General features: G+C 40.8%; 1 protein-coding gene across 1 annotated transcript; it reads left to right on the forward strand.

Annotated features, from left to right (window-relative positions):
• The first annotated feature begins 13 nt into the window (after nucleotides 1–13).
• ipmkb (inositol polyphosphate multikinase b) lies at nucleotides 14–22,374 on the forward strand. Its single transcript, XM_018666566.2, is given in 7 exon segments — nucleotides 14–1,359; nucleotides 7,457–7,542; nucleotides 9,853–9,949; nucleotides 10,591–10,763; nucleotides 14,853–14,934; nucleotides 15,424–15,663; nucleotides 15,666–22,374. Coding segments are annotated over 7 exon segments (1,509 nt in total). The 5' UTR covers nucleotides 14–1,121; the 3' UTR covers nucleotides 16,259–22,374.
• The last annotated feature ends 553 nt before the right edge of the window (nucleotides 22,375–22,927 follow it).

Raw genomic sequence — 22,927 nt, forward strand, 5'->3', positions numbered from 1 at the left:
TAGCCGCCTACACTGACCTGAATATGTGTGGCTAAGGAGGATTCAACCGACCTCTTTTGATATCATGGATTTAAGGACGACAGTGCATCGTTTTCGTGCTCATCTTCAACGGATAGGCCTTCGTCTCGAAGGCGGTTACATGGCGAGTGTGATGACGGATGTCCCTGTGGTCTGTTGAACTGTGACGAGAGGAAGGGCTCGTTTAGCAGTATCGATGGACAGTATCGATAAGTCATCAATTAAAAGCCGGACTGAGTGGCCTCTTTATGCAGTTTTGGAATTTTATTGTCTCCGCCCGCCCTGCCTGCTTCTGTCTTAGCTGACTGGAACTGGATATCACTACTTCGTCGTAACATCGGAATTACTGTGAGACAACAGTATTTACTTCTCGAGTGAGGAAGTGAAGCTGTGTCAGGTTAGCTATATTTGATCGAGATAAGACCGGAAGTTGGGGGATTCTGCCTTCATAATAAAGGCGCCAAAAATATCAGTCGTGACTTTTAATTATATTGTTTGGAATTGGACTGGGCGATAAAACGAGCGAACAGGACGACGACTATACTGCAACACTCCGCTTAGTCTCAGAGTATTGCGTGTTTATTATTACTCTGAGACACTGCACTGTTAATACATCTCCAAGCGTTTTATTTTGGAAGCTGTTAACGGATATTGTTCTTGGTTCTGCGGTTCTCAGCCTGGTAGGAAGGGGGATGTGGCCAGGATGTATTTATGCTGCTGTTCAAGATATGAAAATCATTGAATCGGCGCTGCTTCGGGAGCCCTGCTTCACCACCGGGCACAGCGGAGGTAACGACAGTGCCGCCGGTCGTCAACGTGGTTGTTGTCGGTGGTTGAAAACGGCGACCACGACCGAGGCTTCTGTGCTGGTTTCGTCTGGACTGGACCATTTCCATGAAGGCTTCTCAACCTCACGCCCAAACAGTTTGTTGAATTTGTGTGCGGGGCTGTATTCTTTGCTTATGTAATAACAGCATGTGAATCGACACAGTCACGTCAATTTTTTCATTATTCATTTAGTTTTTTTTTAGTTTTGGACAAAAGGCTTTGTCGTCTTTCCTCTTTTTAAAAAATCTATCTAATATTAGTTTTTTAAAAAACAAATGTCAACAACTCAGCACCAAGTGATGATGGAGTCCTCTCTAGCTCTCGGTAGACTGGAACTGACCCCCGGCTCAGCCGCTGTTGGGGTCAACCTGACCCCGCGGCTCCCCGGTGCCCCTCTCGCGAAAGAGAAGAGCGGCCAGCGTCCTCTGGGGCCACAAGGCCAGGCCATTCTGAACGGCTGCGTCCCGCTGTCACATCAGGTGGCGGGTCATAAGTATGGAGTGGATAAAGTGGGTAAGTCAACTGGACAAGAGATCTTTTCTTTCTTTCTTTTTTTTCCCCTGCAAACAGAACTTCTCCTCTACTCAGAATGTTATTAAGTCTTGGAAAGTGTAACTGCTCTTGCTCATCACGCCTACATGTGACTGAGGACATCATATGAATTGTTTGAGTTCATTGGAAAATTTGAACTATAAATAAACCACCATACATATTTTCACCAGTATAAACACGCAACTTCGCTCACACAGTTTGTGTCTGTCTTCCATCTATAGGATAATATTGGAAGAAGGTTGTGTGAAGATCAGTTAACCTAGAAGTCAAAGATGAAATTAGATTTTTAGTAGACCTGAAAGTGTGGATGACAAAGTAACAGTTCAGAAAAGTCTTAGCTCTTGCTCTGATATGTTTGCTTTCAGCAAGAACAGTAAAAAGATTTTTAACAGAAGTTTTTTTTTTCATACACGAGGGAGCAGTATGCACATGAGATAGGATTCCTACATCTGTGCAAATGAAATAGAATATCTTTCTCATTCTGAACAGTAACAACATCACAGCTAATCTACACCAACTACATCCTGACACATGTAATCAGATCACAACTGTGGCTCTAACTTGTGGATTTGTGACCACAGAGAACCCCAGCTCTGTGATCTCTCTCTCTCTCTCTCTCTGGTCTTTGCTGTCACAGTCATTCACCCAGCACACCTGACCATGTCAGATTCCCCACTGTGCATCATTAGGCTGAACTGATTGTGCATGATACTGTCAGCAGCTGGCGTTACAGTACGGTCTCTGATGGATGAGTCATTCCTGTGTAGTGCAGTTACCTTGATGAACTGCATCTTCCTGTAAGACAACGTCTTTATGTACTGGATATTTTCAAGAGCTTCAAGAGAGAGACAAGATGAACCTGTCCATCCAACTTGTTTGGTAGAAATTTTTGTGTTTTACCTGAGGCAGTAGCGTTCACTTTCTCTGGTGTGATCAAATGGGAAAAAAGTTTACTTTCTCTGCATGTGGTTCATCATGTTTTTACAGACCTCACCAAAAAAGTTACATGAATTAAAAAGAAGAGTTTTGGTAGTTGCCATGATATTAGGTTCAATATATTGACCTGGGATTCTGCAAACAGAGGAAGTCAGAACAGGTCTGTCTCCATCATGGTGCACTAAAGGAATCAACACACTATATAACATCATTTGGTTATTAGAAGCTTATTACTAATTATTACTGAATGTGATGGCAGTGCCCATTAACGTGCTCCAGTCTTTGGCTGTATGATTGGTTCAAACAAATGTGTGTGTATGTGTGTTTTGAACTGTAGTGTGGACCAAACAACCAGTCTGAGACCACCATTGAAAGTGCTCATTTGTGGTGTGTAGCATGTATTCAACCACCTATTATGAAGTGTTAAGGAAGTGGTGTCAAGTGGTCTGAATTAGCAACACGTGAGATGATGTGGTGGTTTTAACACAGAAGGAAAGTGAAAATCAGTCAAGACAGAGGTGACTTAGTGTTGTACTTCATTTTACCATCTACTGTCTTTTACCAGGTCACACAGTGACCATAGTGACTGTCTTCCAGTAAATGACACTATAATACCTTTTCAGTGCTGTTTCTACATGTATATAATTATTTATGATATATGAGCTCCAGTTTCAGACTCCACTGATGATGTTCATAATCAGCTATTGCAGTGTATATGTATATAAAATGTAATTATTCAGTTAGGTAGCAGTTAGAAACTAAATCTGCCACTATTTTCTGATTACTTAGTAAGTCATTTCTCAAGAAAAATGCAAAACATTTCCTAATTTCAGGTCCTCAGCTGTGAGGGCCTGCTGCTTTTCTTTGGATGCTTTTCTTAGACAAAACAAACAATTTGAGGATACCATTTTGGGCGTTGAAAGATCCTTTAAGAGATTCTTTATGATTAATTGAGAAAGTAACTGGCACCAGAATGAAAATAATGAGAAGTTGCAACCCTGATTTTTTCCTCTTGGTTTTCAACTACGTGAACTCAATTACATATGTGAAAGAGACCTGAGGTATAGTTTGTGACATTAGAGAGAGAGCAGAATGATTGAAGATGTGTTATAATGAAAGGAGGGAGCGGGACATTCTTTTATTGATTCCTGTCATTACGTTATGCATCATTATGTACTGTAGCTCAATCAAGAGTCCAATAAGTAAAGTGGGCTTGCCCAAAGGCTGAGCAATTTATCAAAAATATTGTTTAAATCAAAATATACAACATACCGTTATAAGTGAAGCATTGTGGTGTTAGCAATGATGCCCCGGCCTGCAAATCATATTCTCCAGATGTAAGGGAAGATGCTTGTTTGGTACAGATATCAGCAAAAATCACATCATTCTCACTTGTACATTTTTTCAGTGAAAATGAAAAACAAAAATCACAATATCTGTCAAAAATAATATGATTTTCTCTTGTAACTGTGTGGAACTAGCTGGAAGCATCATTAGAAGAGTCACTTGACCTGGATCCAAATTGTCTAATACTGTTCCTAGAATTGTTTGTTCCACCACTCTCGGTTCTTCTTATTGACGCTGGTCAGTCAACAGAAACAACAATTCATTTATTATGTCAAATTACCTAAAATTCTCTGGTTAAAGTTTCTCCAAAGACAACACCCTGAGCTCTTAGATGGGCATTTTTCACTCGTTCTATTGTGCTAAAGCTTCATGTTTAATGAATTAAGACATCAATTTCACAAGCTATTAATAATGGAGTCTGAATAATGGAATCTAAATGTGTGCTGTGGGGAGGATATCCATGTTTTTAATGAATCTGCAGAATATTTGTGTGAAAATGATTTGAGTGTGTCTCAGTCTGACAGTGTCCACTCCCAAATGGAAGTAGCATTCAGTGTGAAGCAGCGATGAAGTGATAAGTGACAGTAACATGGAATGATCTTATCTTAGTCCCTCTTTGGGCTTGGTAGTGAATAATCATTAACACAGGCCTCATAACAGACAGGTGTTGACTCAGTGTTGAGATTCAACACCAAGCTCTGGAATCCTGTTCAGCTTGTAATCTCACAGACTGAACTGTTTCCCAGGGCCTGCGCTCTCCTCCTCCTACTACAGGTCTCTGTTTGAGCTGGTGGGTGGGCAGTTATCTGCCATGAAAGATGGCTGAGTGTGGAAGTTTCTCACTGACCACCTGCTTGTTTTGGAATAAACAGACATGTCAGCCAGGCCAATATTGGCTTATTGCAGACTGCAGCAACAGTGTGACTGTCCATCAGACAAGTAGTTATCAACTCATTCAGTTAACTTCAGGTGTTTGGATCCATCTCTGACTATGTTCACATAATGACAGGTCAGTCACAGGCAGCACCATCAGAACTATGACTGGAGTACTTAACATGACATGAGATGAAACAGTGATACTTCTTCTCACATAAAAGAGAAGAATGCTTATTTATCTGGGGCAACCCCTGTCAGCTAAAAAAAGATTTTATAAAAAAAAAAAAAAAGAGGAAAGGGTTATGAAACCCACTCAACACTTTCAAGAAACTTGAAATTTTATATGCAAATCTGATTTTTTTTTAAGAGCTCAGTTGTGTGCATGTGTGCATGTGCGTGCACAGTTACATCATAATGTAGTTACAATGTCTGATGCTAAGACAGAAGAGCAAAGGTGAAAGTCCGGCTATGTTAATGAGCAGACCTCACCTGTCAGCTGCTCTGTGTTTGTTCTTCATGTTAAAGACGGGGTAGGAACCCTCAACCAGAAAGCTACAATTTTTCAATATGAATATCCAGAACCTTGAAAGGAGGGCTGGTGACAGAAGTTGTCCATTTGTCCATCCAATTCTCCTGAATGCAATATCTCACCTTGAATAAATTTCTAAAAAAGAAATAAATAAATAAAATACATTTGAAATGATAGAAAACATTCACTTGGACTCAAGAAGTCTAGATTTTGGGGGTTAAAGGTCAAGGTCACTGTGACATCATGTCCATCCCACCCTTGAGAATGTGGTGACTAATACAGTTAACAATATATATTATTTCAAGACCAGACAAAACTGAAGAAGTGGGTGCTGACTTGTTCATTTTCAAACTGTAAAATGTCCCACTCACCATATATTTAGATACCTAATCTTTAATAAACATTATTGTTAATGAAATCAAATTTTTATATTATGTGTTCATATAAAAATTAATACTCTTGAATATTGCTGCTCAGTTCAATCTGAGCTTTAGACAATCGGATAAAAAAAAAAAAAGTTAATCACACCGCCTCAACTAGGCCAGAAGAATAATATGCTGCTTATATGTGAATGTATAAATGATAATAATCAACATGTTTAAATAGTTATTTTACCAATGTACCTGAACATGAACCACAGTGGAAATGAAATGGAGCTAGAATAGTGGCTGTCTGCGGAGGAGCTGTTGCAGCTGCGTTCAGTTGTCTGTCTCACACACATTGGACAGAACAGATGCACATCTCTTTTAATCAATCCAGCTGTCTACACAGGCCTTAGAACAGATTGTATTTCACTGGTGCTTTATGCATGTAACCACAACTGGGTGTCTACTTTTATGATTCAAATCAAGTCATTCAAGTCTTCCATTTTACACACGGCAAGTCCAGAGACTGTCTGTTAGAGTGCTAATGTGCTGCTTTCACTGCACATTCTGTGCGGACGTGTTGTAACATTAATTTGTAATTAAAATGGTGACTGGCCTGATGATGGATAGTGGAGTGCTTATGAGCTTCTGTAATAATGTTCACACGGTTACACACAAAGCAGGTTTGATGTTAGAATCAGTGCAGATTGAGGGAATGTTTCATCTCAGGATTGAGACTGATGACCTTACAGACACAGGACAGATGTCCACCCACTGGCTCACATCACTGCGCCCACTGTGTCTGGAGGTTTTGCATATTGTTTTGTATTTCCACGTGTGTGTGTGTGTGTGTGTGTGTGTGTGTGTGTGTGTGTGTGTGTGTGTGTATACATCTTTGTGTTCTTAGAGGATTCTAGGGAGCCAAAGAGCAGACTAATCCTCTCAATGGCAGATTCATCCAGTCCATCTGTAATCAGCCATGGTCAGCATGTGATGACGTAACGGGAGTCTCGTCTTCTTTCTCTCTACACTGAAAGAAGGCTAGCAAACTGAGCCAAATTCACAGGTCATCTCAAGTGCAACGAGGTGACATACTCAAAAGTCCTACTTGAACAACAGCCCAAACCCCAAAGATCCTAAAGAATAATGTAAAACAAGAGAATTGGCACATTTTCATCTTCAAGAAGCTGGAATCATCAAATCTTTGGGAAAAAAAAGACTTAACCAATCAATTAATTATCACAACCTACTGATAAATTGTCAGTCAGATGACTAATAAACTGTAATTTAAAATTCAAACAACATATTGACAAACAGTAGCAACTCCTCATTCATTACACTGTGATAGAGTGTGGTCATTGAAGCACAGTGAACGAGCAAATAACAGAAAGTTATCTCACAAAAAAAGTTGAACCTGGCTCAATTTATGCTGCAATGCAACGTCATCTGGCAACACAGTGATAACTTTCCAGAGTAGGAAAATTCTGTCTCAGTATTGTAAAGCACTGTGCAGTATTTTGGTGTCTGATAAGTCCTCACACTCCTGGATCTATTACTCGACTTGGCCCTCCTGGATTTCATTAGGTCATCTCACCAGAGTCTAAAAGAACCAACTCAGTCCGTTCCATTTGAACACCCAGCAAAGGCCGGTTTACTTTGTGTGTTTTCATATTCACCTCCTCATAATGCTAGTTTTATCCTCCCTTCCTCTTTATCTGTCTTTACTTGTGTTTTATTGCTGCTGTGTAAGCTCAGTGTGTGTGTGGTAAATGTCAAAGTTTGTCAGTCAGTGTTTAACATTAACCTGAGTCCTGAAGGAGGTGAACACAGTGAACTCTTTATTGTTAAATGGACCGTGTTTTTCCCTTTGCAATGATTTACGTCTCAATTAGCTGTTGATGAACATTAAACTGTAAGTGTCTGAAAGTCATTATTTATATTATTATACCGGGTCCTCCTGTCAGCTTTGATCTGATATTCACTGCCATCTCTGTGTTTGTTGCAGGTATTTTACAGCATCCAGATGGAACAGTCCTGAAGCAGCTTCAGCCTCCACCAAGAGGTCCACGAGAGATGCAGTTTTACAGCATGGTAATACCTATGCATTCATAACCTTTAGACTCTCAAACACAAACAGAGGAGGGACACAACAGTCTGAACATCTGTGAAATATACTGACGCTCACTGTTTCCACTTTTAGAAATATAAAAACAACTGCTTATACATTTTTTGGATTCATTGTACATTTTGAATAAACTGTTTAAAATCTGGCCCTACGACGGACTGGCGATCTGTCCAGGGTGTACCCCACCCCTGCCCAATGCCCCCCGAAACCCTTAACAGATAAGTGGTATAGATAATGAATGAGTGAATGAATGTTTAAAATCTGGTCTAAAAAAAGAAATCCTCAGCTTAACTGAAAATCCAGTCAAAATAAGATCATAATACAGTTTGCAGAACAAACATTCTGCACTTAATCAGTTTCTTTTGTGCAGACATAAGCTGGTTTAAGTGTCACCACAGCATAAAATCAATTCATTATAATCACAGTGGTGTCCTTTTAATAGACTGAAAGCCCATAGCAATATAAAGACATAAAAAGCAAATAATCTAAAAAAAAAAAAAAAGAATGATCCACAATAATCAGAGATTTAGGAATGTTCAGTATTTGACTGTTGGATCTGTTGTCTTGTGAGTGACATGCTGTTTTACTTTAGCCATTGTAGATTAAAGCACTCAGGTTTTCTTGGTTAACTTGGTCCACAGTGCAGATGTCTGACAATCTTTTTCTGAGCTGTATTTACAAGCAATGGAAGGAACTTATCTCTAATGCACGTTGGTGCAGTGGTTAGCTCAGTCGCCTCACAGCAAGACGGTTCGGGTTCAAACCCAGGGCTTTTCTATGTGAAGTTCACATGTTCTCCCTGTTCCTGTGTGGGTTCTCTCCAGGTTCTCCAGCTTCCTCCCACAGTCCAAAGACACACAGGTTAACCAGTGACTCTAAATTACCTGTAGGTGTGAATGTGAGTGTGAATGGTTGTTTGTCTCTATATGTTAGCCCTGTGATAAGAGTTGTGACCTGTCCAGGGTGTGCCCTGCCTCTTGCCCAATGTCAGCTGGGATAGCCCCCCCCCCCCAACAACCATTAAGTATAAGTAGTAGATGTAATGGATGGATGACTAGCACTGTTTTCTTTCTCTGTGAAATGAAGCCAAGCTTTGGACCATCTTTTTTTCACCACCGTGACTCAAGTTTCCAGAATTGTAGATGATGTAGTTTTACGTCATTGTTTTTTGCAATGAGCAATTGTCAGAAAAATATGCCTGCATTGATAAATAGACTTCATAAGCTTACAGGCATACAGTTCCAATGGTTCAGACAAGTTGGAACAGGTTCTCAACTGGAGCCAGTTCTTGATTCCAATCCCTGATCATAGACCGATTATTACTTTACTGATACTAATATATACTAATACTACTATGATTAGAACCTTGTATGAACAAGTATGAATGATCCAGGACATGCAGACATAAAATAAAAACACATATAGAGTACAACAATATCACTGAAATATTCAGTGATTCAAACGGTACAATCTTACAGTAACTGTATTATGTTTAAGGTAAAGTATAGGGTATTTGATCTTATGTATGATTAAAAACAAACAGGCTGGATCGACTATGTTAGAAATACGTTCCCCAAAGTGCAAACTCAACAAAAGTGCAATAAAGTCATTGCATTGAAAAACAGACAGGTAACTGATCAGACACAGTGTCTCATGGAATGGCACAAAACTGTAAGATTAAACTTTACCACAGACCCGTGACAGGACGCCTGATGTGGCCACCACAGTGACTGTGAAACATGTAGGCAGCACAGTGATGTAGGAGAGATGACACGTATCAATACATTTGTATTAAATGGACAGGAGAAAGGAGAAATGTAAATTCCTAATAATCAGCGTTGAGCAGTGCTGTCAGTCTCAGCAGCTCTCATACAAACAGGAGTGAGTCATGGCATCGTGTCCGCCCGTCTCTTGACCATAAACCAACCAAAGTGACACACCCAGACCCGGCACACTGTACAGGGCTAGAAGTTAAGCTACAGTTGGAAGAAAAAAACATCACTGAGCTGTCCTAAAATATCAGTAAACAATATATTCTAAGATATTTGACTTATTTATTTTTTGCTGTATTCTGCTTAGATTAACAGAACACATTTAACCATATGGGCTGTTATAATACTGAATGTTGTGCTGAACCTTTACCATTTTGATGCTAATAAATTATACATTAAAAGCCTCAGAAAGGAAAAAAGTAACATTTAGATTAAAGCATAATGAAAATAATCTGCCCGCATGCACAGTGTGGTATAATGATGGTGTATGTGTGTGTCTCCGAGGTGTTTGCAGAGGACTGCTGTGATCCATGTCTCCTGGAGCTCCAGAGCCACCTTCCCAAGTACTATGGCACGTGGTCGTCTCCTGACAGCCCCAGCGGTAAGAGACTGTGTGAAGCTAGTTTGTCTCTCTTGTTAGACCAGGAAGAGATGTTGATTGTTGTGGCCAGTGGGTTATTGACAAGTCCAAAATCCATGCAGGTTTGATGATAAGGCAAACAAATGATCTGATAGATAGAAGCATACAGAGTGGGGACATTTTACAGTGTTAAAATCACCTGTGTCAGCGCTCTCTGATGGACTCACTCTGTAATGGAGACCCTGTTTCCTAATGACCTCAATCCTAGTTTAGCATTTCTTATTTTCCTTATTATCTCCAATACAAAACAGTTTTACTTCAAGGAAAGAAGGGATTGGTGAACTTTGAACTCTAAAAGCCATACGCCACGCACTAATGTTACTTCCTCTGAATGATTCAAAAGAGGGAAGATTCTGCTGCAAACTGTTGAGTCAGAAGTTCTCCCACATCTCTCTGTAAATTTCTTGTCAGACATCTGATGATGAAAAAAATACCCGACGTACTGACATTCAGTCAGGAGTCAAGGAGCAACCTCGTAAGAACCTCCATCATGTAAGACTCATGTTGTGGGTGATATTGACTGTTCAGTGTAATTTTTAATTCATTGCTCTTGTGTGTGTGTGTGTGTGTGTGTGTGTGTGTGCGCGCTCCACTACACTCAGACCTGTATCTGAAGCTGGAGGACGTGACTCGTCGTTTCGTCAAGCCGTGCATCATGGATGTGAAGTTGGGCCAGCGGAGCTACGACCCTTTCGCCTCGCAGGAGAAACGGGAACAGCAGATCAGAAAATACCCACTGATGGAGGAGATTGGCTTCCTGGTCCTCGGCATGAGGGTGAGTTTGATCAATACCACATGTTGATTTAGAGATGTCCCAATGTCTGATCCCGTGTTTACTGTACTCTGCTTTAGTTGCTACAGATGTTACTTCAGTGTACCAGATGTAACATGTGTTATCAACATTTAAGTAGATAGATTTTCTGCTGTCTATCTGGAGTCGGGTCACAGGTGACAGAAGGTTAAGCGCGCTAGTCCCCCAGGTGTTCCCAGGAGAGAGGAATTATATGGTCTCCCCAGTGTGTTCTGGGTCTACTCAGTTGGACATACCTGAAAAACCTCTAATAGAGGACACCAAAGGAGGCATCCTTTCCTAATCAGATGCCTGAACCACCTCAACTCTTCTCATGTTAACGCAAGGAAGCAGTGGCTCTGCTCCTAGTTTCCTTCAGATGATCTGTAAGGGTGAGCCCAGCCACTTTACAGAGGAAACTCATTTCAGCCACTTTCTTCAGCTTGTCCTTGTCAGAACCTTAAACTATATGAACTACAAAAGTCAGTGATAGCACTCTCACTGCAGCCATGTGCATCCAGTAGGCTTCTGAAAAGATGTTTTAAGGATCTAGATCTGTATTTAGTAACTGCTACAATCAGGTCTTAAGGTCTTTTTTTTCTTTTCAGTTGCTTCCACTTTGCCTTTTTCAGTTGCTGTTAAGTTTCCTTCAGTAAAACTCTAAACTTGCTGAGTAGCTGATTGAGAGTCTGTGTCCCCTTGCACGTCATAGTGGTCCCTCCAGAATCTCCTACATGGGCGCAGGTTAGCTAGTTCCCTCAAATGGATGTTACTGTCCTGTAAATTGATAAAACAAATCTGTGTAGCAGACACAGATGAATTATCTCTCACTAAATCTCTAACCTTAACCTAACTGTAACCCGAGCTCTGACACCAATTCTTAACCCTCAAAAAGCAGCCTGAACCCCTGGAGACCTCCATGTTTGTCATTTGCCTCATTGTTGCACATTGAGTCCCCATGTGCATTCAGACTTTTTATTTAAGTCCCCACCATATAAGAACAAGTAGGACCACGTGCATTCACGTGCACAGAATACATCATGTCAGTGTCTAATTATTTTGTGGGCGAGACAGGCAGATGACAGGAAAGCGAGACTGAACTTCTTATCTGTTGGAAAGGAAGCGAGTCAAATAGCAAAACTTATCAGTTTAATCAGTTTCCATTACAACATGCAGTCAGTGGCATCATTAGTAAGTGTCCTGGTCTGGGTTTTCCTGCATGCAGCAAGAAGCCAAAACAAAAGAACCTAACTGTCTTCTGTGTTTGAAATGAACTGTGACTATAGGGGAAAGTATGGAGACAGGTCAGTTAGTTGTGAACTGTTTGAAGCTTCATTGATTTCCATAGGAAAGTAAAGCTCAAATTAAACCCAAGTGAACTCATTATTCAGTACAGTTGGGATCCTTTTGACATACATGTTTAATTGTTTGCTCAGCTTTAAAATATTTTGCATTTTTACGTTCAGACCTCTGACCAAACAGCCTCCTCAGTATATTAGGTAGAGAAATGAGAGCGGGTGGATGCGACTCAGGAGCTTGAGGAGGTCATGAACTGAGTTTTGAAATGAAATGAGTAATGTATGTATTTTGAATTCCCAGTCTTTGTGTAGAGGAACAAAGAGCCTGTTGATTGATGGTTTGACCTGAAAAGCCTGAAAGTGTTTGTCTAACCAGATCCTGAGTGTAAATGACAGTCAGTGATGGAACACCAGCTTTATGGCAGCACGTCCCCACCCTCTGTAAACCAGTCACTGAAGGACTGTACACTTGTGGACTTAAGCTAAGTGCTCTGATGTTTGCTCACATCATCTGTGGACGTTCAGTTACAGTAGGTGAACTTAATATTTGATCTGTGTTATTGTACCATTGGGTGGAAAAGTGAGATGTACTGTGCCATATTAAAACACATTAAACATCTGAGCGTAAGAGGAAAAACTTACACTATCAATATTTTTGTATATACAATGGATTAAATGAATATTTAGAATGTGAAAGGTGCTTGTTCATAGTGACAAACCCACAGTTAATTAACACCAGGTCTGCAGTTCCTCTGCACTCTGTGGAACCTTTTAGCATCTTTCAGCCCATTCCTTCACTTTTCCAGCCCACAGCTTTACTGTTTTGGTGAAGTCTCAGTGAAGTCAGCCTCATTTCCAGCAGCACCAGCAGCAGCCAGCAGCAGCAGGCCTGCTCAGCAGGACATATCTGACAGACACAGTTAGACATTTGCTGGTGACCATTATAGAGCATTAAGCAGTTGGCACTAGATAGATATTTCTCTCAGGAGTTGGTGGAAAAACAGAACAAAGTAAATACATAGAAATACATGTAAATACAAGAGTAATACCACAATGTAAAATACTTGTAAGTTGCATTCAAAGTGTAAGAAAAGTGTAAGAACTGGGGCGCATCCACCAGCTGAGGGGTTAGGAATACCACATGGGTGTAAATGCTCCAGTTCGACTCCTGGCTGGTCGGATCAACTGCTGCATGTCTCTTTCCCCTCTCTCTCTCCACTGTTGATATTACAGGGAGAAAAAATGTCAGATACAATATATTCCTCTGACACATGATGTATTCATGTCTCTATTTTCAAAGGACAAAAAAAAGCAAAAGAATGACTCATGTTGATCTTTCAGGTAGATTTATATAATATATAAATCTATATATATTTATTGAATATGACATATGATATGTATATTATATGACAGCAGTAAGCTCTTTTTGTAAGGATACATCTCATCATCATTAGTCAACACAACAGTTACACCTGAACACCTGTCTCCTCTCACAAACCTGATCATATGGTCTGTATGAAAATCTTATTTTAACTAAATAACTAGTACAGTTAACTATAGCTGTCCCACAAACAGAGTGGAGTAGTTCAGAGTGGATACTTGAGTCAAGGGCCAAGTATCTCAGAGCTGTATTTGAGGACAGTGTTGGAGCAGTACTTCAGTGATATGTAATCCGGACATATAGTATTCTGTGTTTTTGAAAAGTCAGAACTCTCCATTAGATTTTTCAAGACAGTCAGTATTTTATAGTGTAGTACTAACCTAAGCTGCAGTTTTATCAAATGTTTGAAAACCAGAGAGAATTCTTAATGTTTAATGTAGAATCCCCTGAGCTGGGAAAAAATCCATTCTAATCTCTGCTATGTGCTTGTTTAGATAGAGAGGAGACAAATTAGTGGTAATGATCTTCCTGATGAGGTGATAGTGGAGGAAGAGAGTCAAAGAAAAACTGAGAGGAAAAAATAAAAAAAAAGAGGTGATTAAGAGCAGTGCTGAGGAAGGAGTCTTCCTGGTTAAGATAAAAAACTGTGAAGAGACTTGAGCTGAACAGTGCACTGCAGTTGAACAGTCAAAAAAAAAAGTCCACATTCCCTTGACCTCAATGGAAAATGTCACGAGGTCAAGGAAAGATGTGATTTAGAGTCACATGCCTTGATCACATGGATATTAGTAGTAAATGTGGTTATGCTGCAGGTGATGTTGGTGCATGATTGATGATGTTTGAGGATTGGGTCTGGTCCTCTGGTCTGGTCCTCTGGTGTGCAGACTTTCATAATGTTCCATATAGATAATTCTTCATTGTGAAAATTAGTGATGATAACATCAACAAAGCTGCCTGTTCTTATCTAAAATCATGTCAATCAAGTGAGCCATTTGTATCTGAAAATGACTTCCCATGTATGGCTCAGCACGCAGCAGGTCACTGTAACGTTCCTGGTTTGACCTGCAGTCACAGCTGGTTAAAGAGTGATGTGATGGAGATGAGTGTGAGTGCAGCTGTGGACCACTAGGTGGAGAAAGAACCAGGACTTCAGTCATGGTTATTGGTGGTCAGCTTGTATCTGTCGTCACTGAGGTCTGACTTTGACAGATGAACAGAGAGAATAAGACTGTACGCAGCAAGAGGCTTTTTCATCTGTATGAATTTAATATCTCTTGTCTTTAAGTTGTAGAAATGATATGATGCTGTATGAGTTACTTGCTGTCAGTACACAACTAAGGAGGAAGGCCCAACACACACTCATTTATTAACATCATGTATTCTCTTGTATTTCAGGTGTATAAGGTGTGCAGTGACACTTTTGACTCCTACGACCAGCACTACGGAAGGGGACTGGTTAAGGATACTATTAAAGATGGTATGTGTGTGTGTGTGTGTGTGTGTGTGTATGTTAACAGACAAGGTGCATTAGAGGAAATTCAATCAGAAGAATTGAATACCTCAATAACAAGTTAATGACAATACATTGAAATGGGTCAAAAACAAAAGCAGTGCTTCTCTGTTGTTGGTTGTCAAATACAAATACAGCAATATAAATAAATCGTAAATATCTCCTGTGGCTTACAAGAAAGCATCAGTTTTAACCTGGTACACTACAAAACTGTCCCACAGACCATTATTCATTATGACCAGTGTTATATTGTACAGTCATGCCAGGTGGATCCTCGTATTTTCCCTCCCAGTCAAAACAAGACTAAAAACATGTTTCCTCTCCTCTCCTCCTCTCCTGTTCTCTCTCTCCTCTCCTCTCTCCTGTTCTCTCCTCTCCTCTCCTCTCCTCTCCTCCTCTCTCCTGTTCTCTCTTCTCCTCCTCTCCTCTCCTCTCTTCTCCTCTCCTCTCCTCCAGGCCTGGCTAAATTCTTCAATAACGGCGTCTGTCTGAGAAAGGATGCAGTGTCAGCCAGCATCCACAGGGTGCAGCAAATCCTCCGCTGGTTCGAGTCTCAGCACCAGCTCGCCTTCTACGCCAGCTCTCTTCTCTTTGTCTATGAGGGTCTCCCCCCCTCCTCCTCCTCCTCATCCTCCCTTTCCTCCCTCCTCAGCTCCCCGTCGATCAGCCCGACCGCGGTGAAAAACTGCCACAGTTGTCGCCGGTGGGCGACGGCTGTCAGAGGGGAGAGGGGAAAGCGAGACAGGAGGGGGCAGGGCAGAAGGAGGAGGTGGCTGAGTACAACAACAACAACATTCAGGTGGTGGTGCCCTGGGACTACAGCCTGGCCACCATTTACACCAACCACAGGAAACGTGACCACCACCACTGTGCCAAGGGTCACATTCATGGCAGCGGCGGAGGCGGCGAGGCCCTGGAGACGACGGCGAGCTCAGTTTCTGGAGACAACAGCTCAGCGCTGTGTCAAGAAGACAACCTGGCCTGGAAACGAACGGGGGAGTCACAGCAACCACCGAATGGAAACGGAAACAAATCACAACTGGAAAGGAAGGCTGAGGAAGGAGAGAGAGAGGCCCTGGACAGGAGGAGGAGGAGGAGGAGGAGGGAGGAGGAAGAGCTGAAAGGACCAGATGCAACGGAGGAGAGCGGAGGAGACACAGACACAGAGGTGGAGGTCAGGATGATCGACTTTGCCCACGTTTTCCCCAGCGAGAGCCGCGATCACGGCTACATCTACGGCCTCAAACACCTGCTGACGGTGCTGGAGCAGATCCTCTGTGACGCTGCCTAGAGCTCTCACCCCCCCACCCCCTCCACCCCACCCTCTGAACCTCCTGACCTGCTCAAAGTGAACCAGCCCTCCTCCACCTCTCAAAAGACAGATGCCTTCAGAGGAGAGACGGAAGCATCAAAGAAGTGAATATTAAAAGTGAACCATCATCATCATCATCATCATCATCATCATCATCATCATCTCACCTGATTGTGATGGTCCGTCGGTCGACTCTGTGTCTGTGCATGTGTGTGTGTGTGTGTGTGTCTGTGAGCAGAGCGGAGGCTGTGGCTGGCAGCTGTAGATTCCCTGCGATCAGCAGCACTACACGCACTAATCAACCCATGAAGGCATTACAATCCTGTACTTAAACGCAACATCTTCAGGTGCATGATTTACTGATGCTCGGACAAACTCCACGTCAGCTGACCTCAACGTTAGGAATGCTTTTCAGTTGCATCCGTCTGAAACTGTACATCAGGACATCTGAAATAAGGCGCAGGCAGTGAGACAGTCAGGTGAAAGGAATTTTTCTATTCCGTTTACACCATAGTAATTTTCTGTTTTCTCTAAATTGCCAAATGTAAACATCCAAATCTCTAAACACTTTCTTAATTCTGAATTCTTTGGAAATGTCATATGTATTTTTGATCAAACAGTCCTAACTCAAGGTCCACTCACTCCAGAACTTTCAGTTCCATCTGCTGACATGTGACACTCAGACACTGTTAGGATTTCATCAGTTAGTACTTGGATCAGGATTTAGGCTGATCCACAGGTCTTGAAAGTTAAATGCTGAATAATGGATTCTGACAGAGCTGAGATAAGGTGTACTACTGGACAATGCAGTCTGCCTAGAAAACTACCTAAACTACAGAAACTGTTAGACAGAGCACAGTTAAACTTCATCCTGCCGCAACACTCAGATATTTAGTTTCGATCCATATCCAGGTTATCCACAGTGATTCTTTTAGGCTTACAGCACACTGTCAGATTCCAAACAAACATTCCTTCATTGTTCAAGTTTGCGAGCATCTGGTAAAACTGGAGTCTGAGGAATGTTGAGCTTTAAGTCGGGTTGTCATTTGTGTTTTTGTTTAAACCACTGTCTACAGGTATCTAACTCAGGTAAATTTACTGTAAGAAAAAAATGTTTAATGTTACTACTATTGTCCTACAAGATGATCCTCATGCTGTCTGGTTGTTCAGCTCTAAATGATTGTTTTATATAGTCTTATCTCATGATTGACCTTATCTCATCAATGTTGACCTTGAGTCATGTTTTGACCTCTTAACCTTATACAATGACCTTACACACATTGTGTTGTCTTTTACCACGGCTATCTTAATTGTTGTTGTACATGTTTGGCTGCCAAATCACCTCTTCTTTCTGAAGCCTGTGCTCTTTGCTGTGCTGTTCTCTGTGGACTTCCAGTGCCATTGGCCTAGCATTAACCATGAGCTACTTTGTGATTTCGAGTTCGTGTAATGAATTGATTTATGATGAGGCAGCAATCGGAAAAGCCGCAATGTCCTTCCCAGTTTCAGTAGAGATGAATATTAGGATGTTTGTGTGATGACAAATTAAAGGAAAAGCTTGATAAATTTAAGGGGGGGGGGGGGTGTTACAGAATTTTCCTTTAATTTGTCATCCGTCTGTCTATGATACATGATGTGCTGTGATTGGTTAACATGTTACCTGATAAGACATAACTTCCCGTAGGATTTTAAGACTGTAGTGAGAAGATATTTGAGACATGCTGCTTTAATGAGATTCTACTGACTGACTCACTGCTAAAGAGAGAAAGACAGCAACTGAATGGAGGGGAGGGGAGGGGAGGGGAGGGAGGGGTTAGCACAGGAGTCAACACTTCTTATTTTACACTAATTTCAGGTGGAGCTGAACTGGCTAATGTTGCTTTTTAACTTTTGATTTTTGAATTGTTTTATTGAAGTCATGTATGGTGGGTGCTGATTGATACATCGATAGACACGCTGATGCCGGGGATCTTCTGTGTACGCTGGTTTAGTGAAACTGTATTCGATCTCCATTGAGGCTGATCTGGAGGCTCAGAGGAATTCCAAGGCCCAACGCAGCCTTAGCTGCTAGTTCTTTTGTCATGTGGAGAGATAACACAACATCTTGTGTTTTCTTGCAGTCATGACTTAGTTATCTCCTATTCTCCAGGAGCTGATACCTTCAAGCTCAGATTGTGTCCAGCTGTGCAGTGAGTTTGATATGTCATGGAACATCTGGATAGCCTGTAAAATATGGAAGCCTGTCACACTGAGATAGAGACAGGGCAGGATTAGCAGTGTGGGCCCCAGACTCCCAGGAACCCCAGGTAGGTTCACTGTCTGGCTTGTAGTAATTTCTGGTCAGTTCAGGGTCTTTTTCATACCAAACAGAGGAATTTAAAAAGTCCATGTTTAGTAATATGCACCTTTTAAAGCACAATAGGAATGGAGATGGAGAGTTACAGGCTGAAGCTTTCAGTGGGGGTTTTTACAGATGCACAGCACTGAGATGTTGAGTAGATGTACGTCCTTACCTCAGTCTGATCTACAGTCTGACTCCTGCATTAGTCTGATGCTACTTTGCAGTGCGATGGCAGCCAATGAATCTCTCTATCTAACACACTCGGACAAATATAACAGACTTGTAACGATTTGGACAAACTCGGCTTCAGAGACTCGGCTGTGTGTTTTAAAGACGTTTTTGCTTCATCGTCCTTACATGCTGAGCAGTTGCCTTTTTGCCACTGTCTAGTCGTAAGGTGCGTGTAAAGGTTTACTGACTCTGCTCTCCACACTTACAACAGAGCTGCTTTCAAATCTCATGCTAAATCTCACTGCCCTAGTTCGCCACAAATCCACTTTGATTTTTGACCTACAATATGCACAGGCCTCTGCAGCTTGTAACATATGAATATAACGAACTATATGAAAACACTCACCTTTAGGAAATGATCTGAATTTAGATGTGATTTTAATCTGAAGAAAAGGAGACAGTAGCATATAACCTTCTCTGTAACATTGTTTCTTTTTAATAAACTCAATCATCTGTTTGGAATAATCAATGTGAAAGTTTAGGACTCTTTTAAGGGACATTTACAGGAGCTAGAGAAGAGCTGATTTTTTAAAAACATTTTTTAATCACTGCCTTATTTTCTGTTCATGTCTCCATGTTGTATCATTATTATTATTGTTGTTGTTATTGATCATTCTGGCAGCTTTGTGAATCTCTGTGTTTCTAGCCTGTTGTATTATGGCTAACTAACAAGAAGCATATCATGCATTTGCATACAGGGCATTGTTGATTGAAAAGATTTAATTGAGTCACAGTGATGGAACTTTTGACTTTAGGTCCCTTCAATTAGTGGAAAAATCAACCAATGTTACTTTTGTTTCAACAGCACATGGACTAGATTCACTGAATGTTCAAAAGATTACAAGCACCTGTCTGATGGAATGGAAGGTTTTTACTTGTGCTCATTTATTTCTCATCATATCTTCTTTACCTTACAGCCCGTCACCTGAACCACAGTGACCACAGTGCTGTAGATTACTGTATGTGTTTCTCCAGCCACAGGTTCTCATTCCACATTATGTCTTTCTTTACTGTTTCTCTGTCGATTCTAAATGCAGACTGACATGAAAAAGTCTGAATCACACACACATATAAGAACATAGCAGAGATAAAAGAGACTAAAAATGCCCAGGAGTTAACCACTGGAGTAATTATAGGCTTTTATAGTGTTATAGTGCTGTTATACTCAACTATAACTGTGTCAGTTAATAAAATGATTTAAAAAAAACTAGCACAAACAAATTCATAACATTTGCATTTGAATGGAGCAATATAAACTATTAATCAAATTTAATTTAATGATGATGTAATAATTGCAATGTGAATTTTATATAGGGCTTATATTTTTTCTTGCTCTGATGATCTATTTTGGCTGTCTCTCATATTCACTCTAACATCTCATTTACAGTTTTTATTTTTTGCCACAGTGAAAGCCACTGAGCAGCAGGAAGAACTCAGATTGAAATCTGACCAATCAGAGCTTCTGCTGCTCCATCACATCGTTTTATTTCCTGGTGGCACACTGCTCATGCATCTATTAAATACAGTGATGACATGGAAACTATTTCATATGTGGTTTTTATTTACTGGATTTTATTTATGCAAATTAATGAATTCATGATTGATTATAATTAACCAGCACAAAGGTCTATAATTATTCCAGTGCACACTCCAGGCTCAGATCTTAAGTACCTTTCAAGTCAAGCATTTTTCTACCACATAGACAACATTGGCTGCCTAGACGGTAGAAGACGACTAATTAGAGTAGTTATAGAAGCCATATGCAGTTTGTGGTAATTAACCTGCCTGTGCCTGTTGGCACTGCAGCAACACACACACATCAACTGTTCCCAACCAGTGACACAACTGATCACTGTTACATTTAATATCTGAAGCTAAGCAAAACAAGAGTTGTGCAAAATGTGGATGTTGTCTGGATTTGGACCTGGCTAATACTGCTCACCTCTACTGCCTCAGAATGTTGCAGTATAATCTCTGAATGCACCTTTAACTAATACTGGAAATAAACATGACACCATTATGGGCCAGACTTATGAGAATACAATGCGAGTGTATTGCATCAGTCCAACTGTGGTCAGTAGAAATTAAACTGGTGTTTTCACCAGTGATGATTAAGATGAGAAATGTCAGACTGACAGTGATTAGGTGAAACAGTCAAAGTGAACCTGTGTGTGTGGTCTGGATCTATGTTGTTCTCTGTGTGCTCTACCCATGTGTTTACACTTCAGTTGCTCTCCTCGTGACCAGGAGAGGTGAGTCCGAGGCCAGGAAGTGGTTTATGTTCTGTAACTCCAGGTCCTCAACAGGTTGTTGGGCACTGGCTGAAACAAAACTCTTTCTCCTGTGAAGTTATTTTCTTCTGACCAGTCTCTCTCCATGAAAGAACCGTAAAGCTGCTGTGACATGTTTTAGACCATTAACCACAGATTATGTGCACTGTACATTACTGCCAGCTAATTTCAAAGCATAATTGCTGTAATCAGATACATTTGTCATTATCAGATCAGTTTTCACTCAAATGTAGTTATCACGTTCAGAACTTAAAATCAGTTGAGTCATGTAAATTGAAATGAGTTAGAGACAGACACTGTTAGCTCACTTGGATGTGCTTTCTTGTGTGAAGAAAGTTTCGGATGCTTTGAAAAATAGATGGCAGTATTATGAAATCAAGCACATGGTGTAAAATCATTGGGTAAAATATGAAAAATCAGCTGTATGGTTCCTTACTGGGGTCCAGGAAGAAAAAAAAAATAACGGGGTGTCTATGGGACGCTAGTGTCTTCTCAGCCAATCAGAATCATTTGCTTTCAGTCGCTATGACACAGCTCCATCTGAAACCATGTGATATTCTGTTGCATGCTGCATTCACGTCCTGTGAGAAGAACCAGCTGAAAGGTTCAGTTAAGTTCACACAGTGAATTCTATCTTACACTACATTTATCAGATGTTTACTAAGCTATCTGCACTCAAGCAGTTCAAACATGAGATGAGTCTGTCCCTTTGAACACGAATGCAGCATTAAGGACAGAAAAGGCGTCTTGCACACCTTTGTTTTACTGCAAAACATTATGTAAGTTCAGACAAAAATGATCTCTGGTTCTGATTGGTTGTGGGTGATGACTTTTGACCCACTTAAGTGTCTTCATGTGACACCTGATGGAAACTTTCAGGTGTAAATGCAGTCAGTATGGCTGACTGTAGAATACCCTTCACCTGGTGTAAAAGGTTAACAGTGTGAATGTCTGTAGCATGCTGTTGTTGTGCTGTCATCATGAGAACAAAACCTGTTTAAGGATAAAGTGTGACCAGAGCAGTCCAGGTCCAACACATGGGGGTTTAATGAGGACCCGGATTTTGAGAGTGTTTGAATTTTGATATACTGGATTTAACACATCTTATAAATGAGCCTGAAACAGAACAGAAATTATCATCAGTGTAAATAAGGAGAGGAAACAGTTGAAGTCCCTCCACAGCTACAAACCTGATAATCATTATTTTTTCAACAATAAAAATATTAATCAGACTGTTCAGTGAGCTGCGTCATTTCTGGAGTGCTTTTGTGTTGTCAATGTATAGCAGCATCGTGTACATTACATCGAAGTGGGGGGTTGGGGTGCTCAATATTGGAAAGAACTAGTCTGGTTGGAGATTTTAAAAATTATTTAACCTAACCGCTAATAACGATATGTTTTGCATTTATTTTCGTTATACTCTGGTTAAGTCGTTGTTAAGTCGTGACGTCACGACGTACGAAAATGCTAGTTCCGGGTACGAATTTTCTGATGCTCTCCTGTTTTCAGTGGGCCACAGTGCTGTTGGTGCGTTCAGGTTGTGTACGTTGGAAGTTCCGAGGGCTCATAGCAAGAAACGCAATATAAACCCATAGCTTATTTCAGGGCTACCCGCTTCTACTTCTACTTCAAACTTTTCTCTTCATCTGTCTAAAAAATTATAACTCATCAACTGCAACAATTTCTTCCTCTCTTTCTTGAAACAAGGAAACGGTAGAATGTCACTGGGTGGTTCTCTGAAACTCTAAATTAGCAGTATTAGTTCCTGTCTGTTTATATGTGTTA

This window comes from Lates calcarifer, unplaced genomic scaffold (genome assembly GCF_001640805.2).
Source record: "Lates calcarifer isolate ASB-BC8 unplaced genomic scaffold, TLL_Latcal_v3 _unitig_5786_quiver_433, whole genome shotgun sequence".
Classification (NCBI taxonomy): domain Eukaryota; kingdom Metazoa; phylum Chordata; class Actinopteri; family Centropomidae; genus Lates; species Lates calcarifer.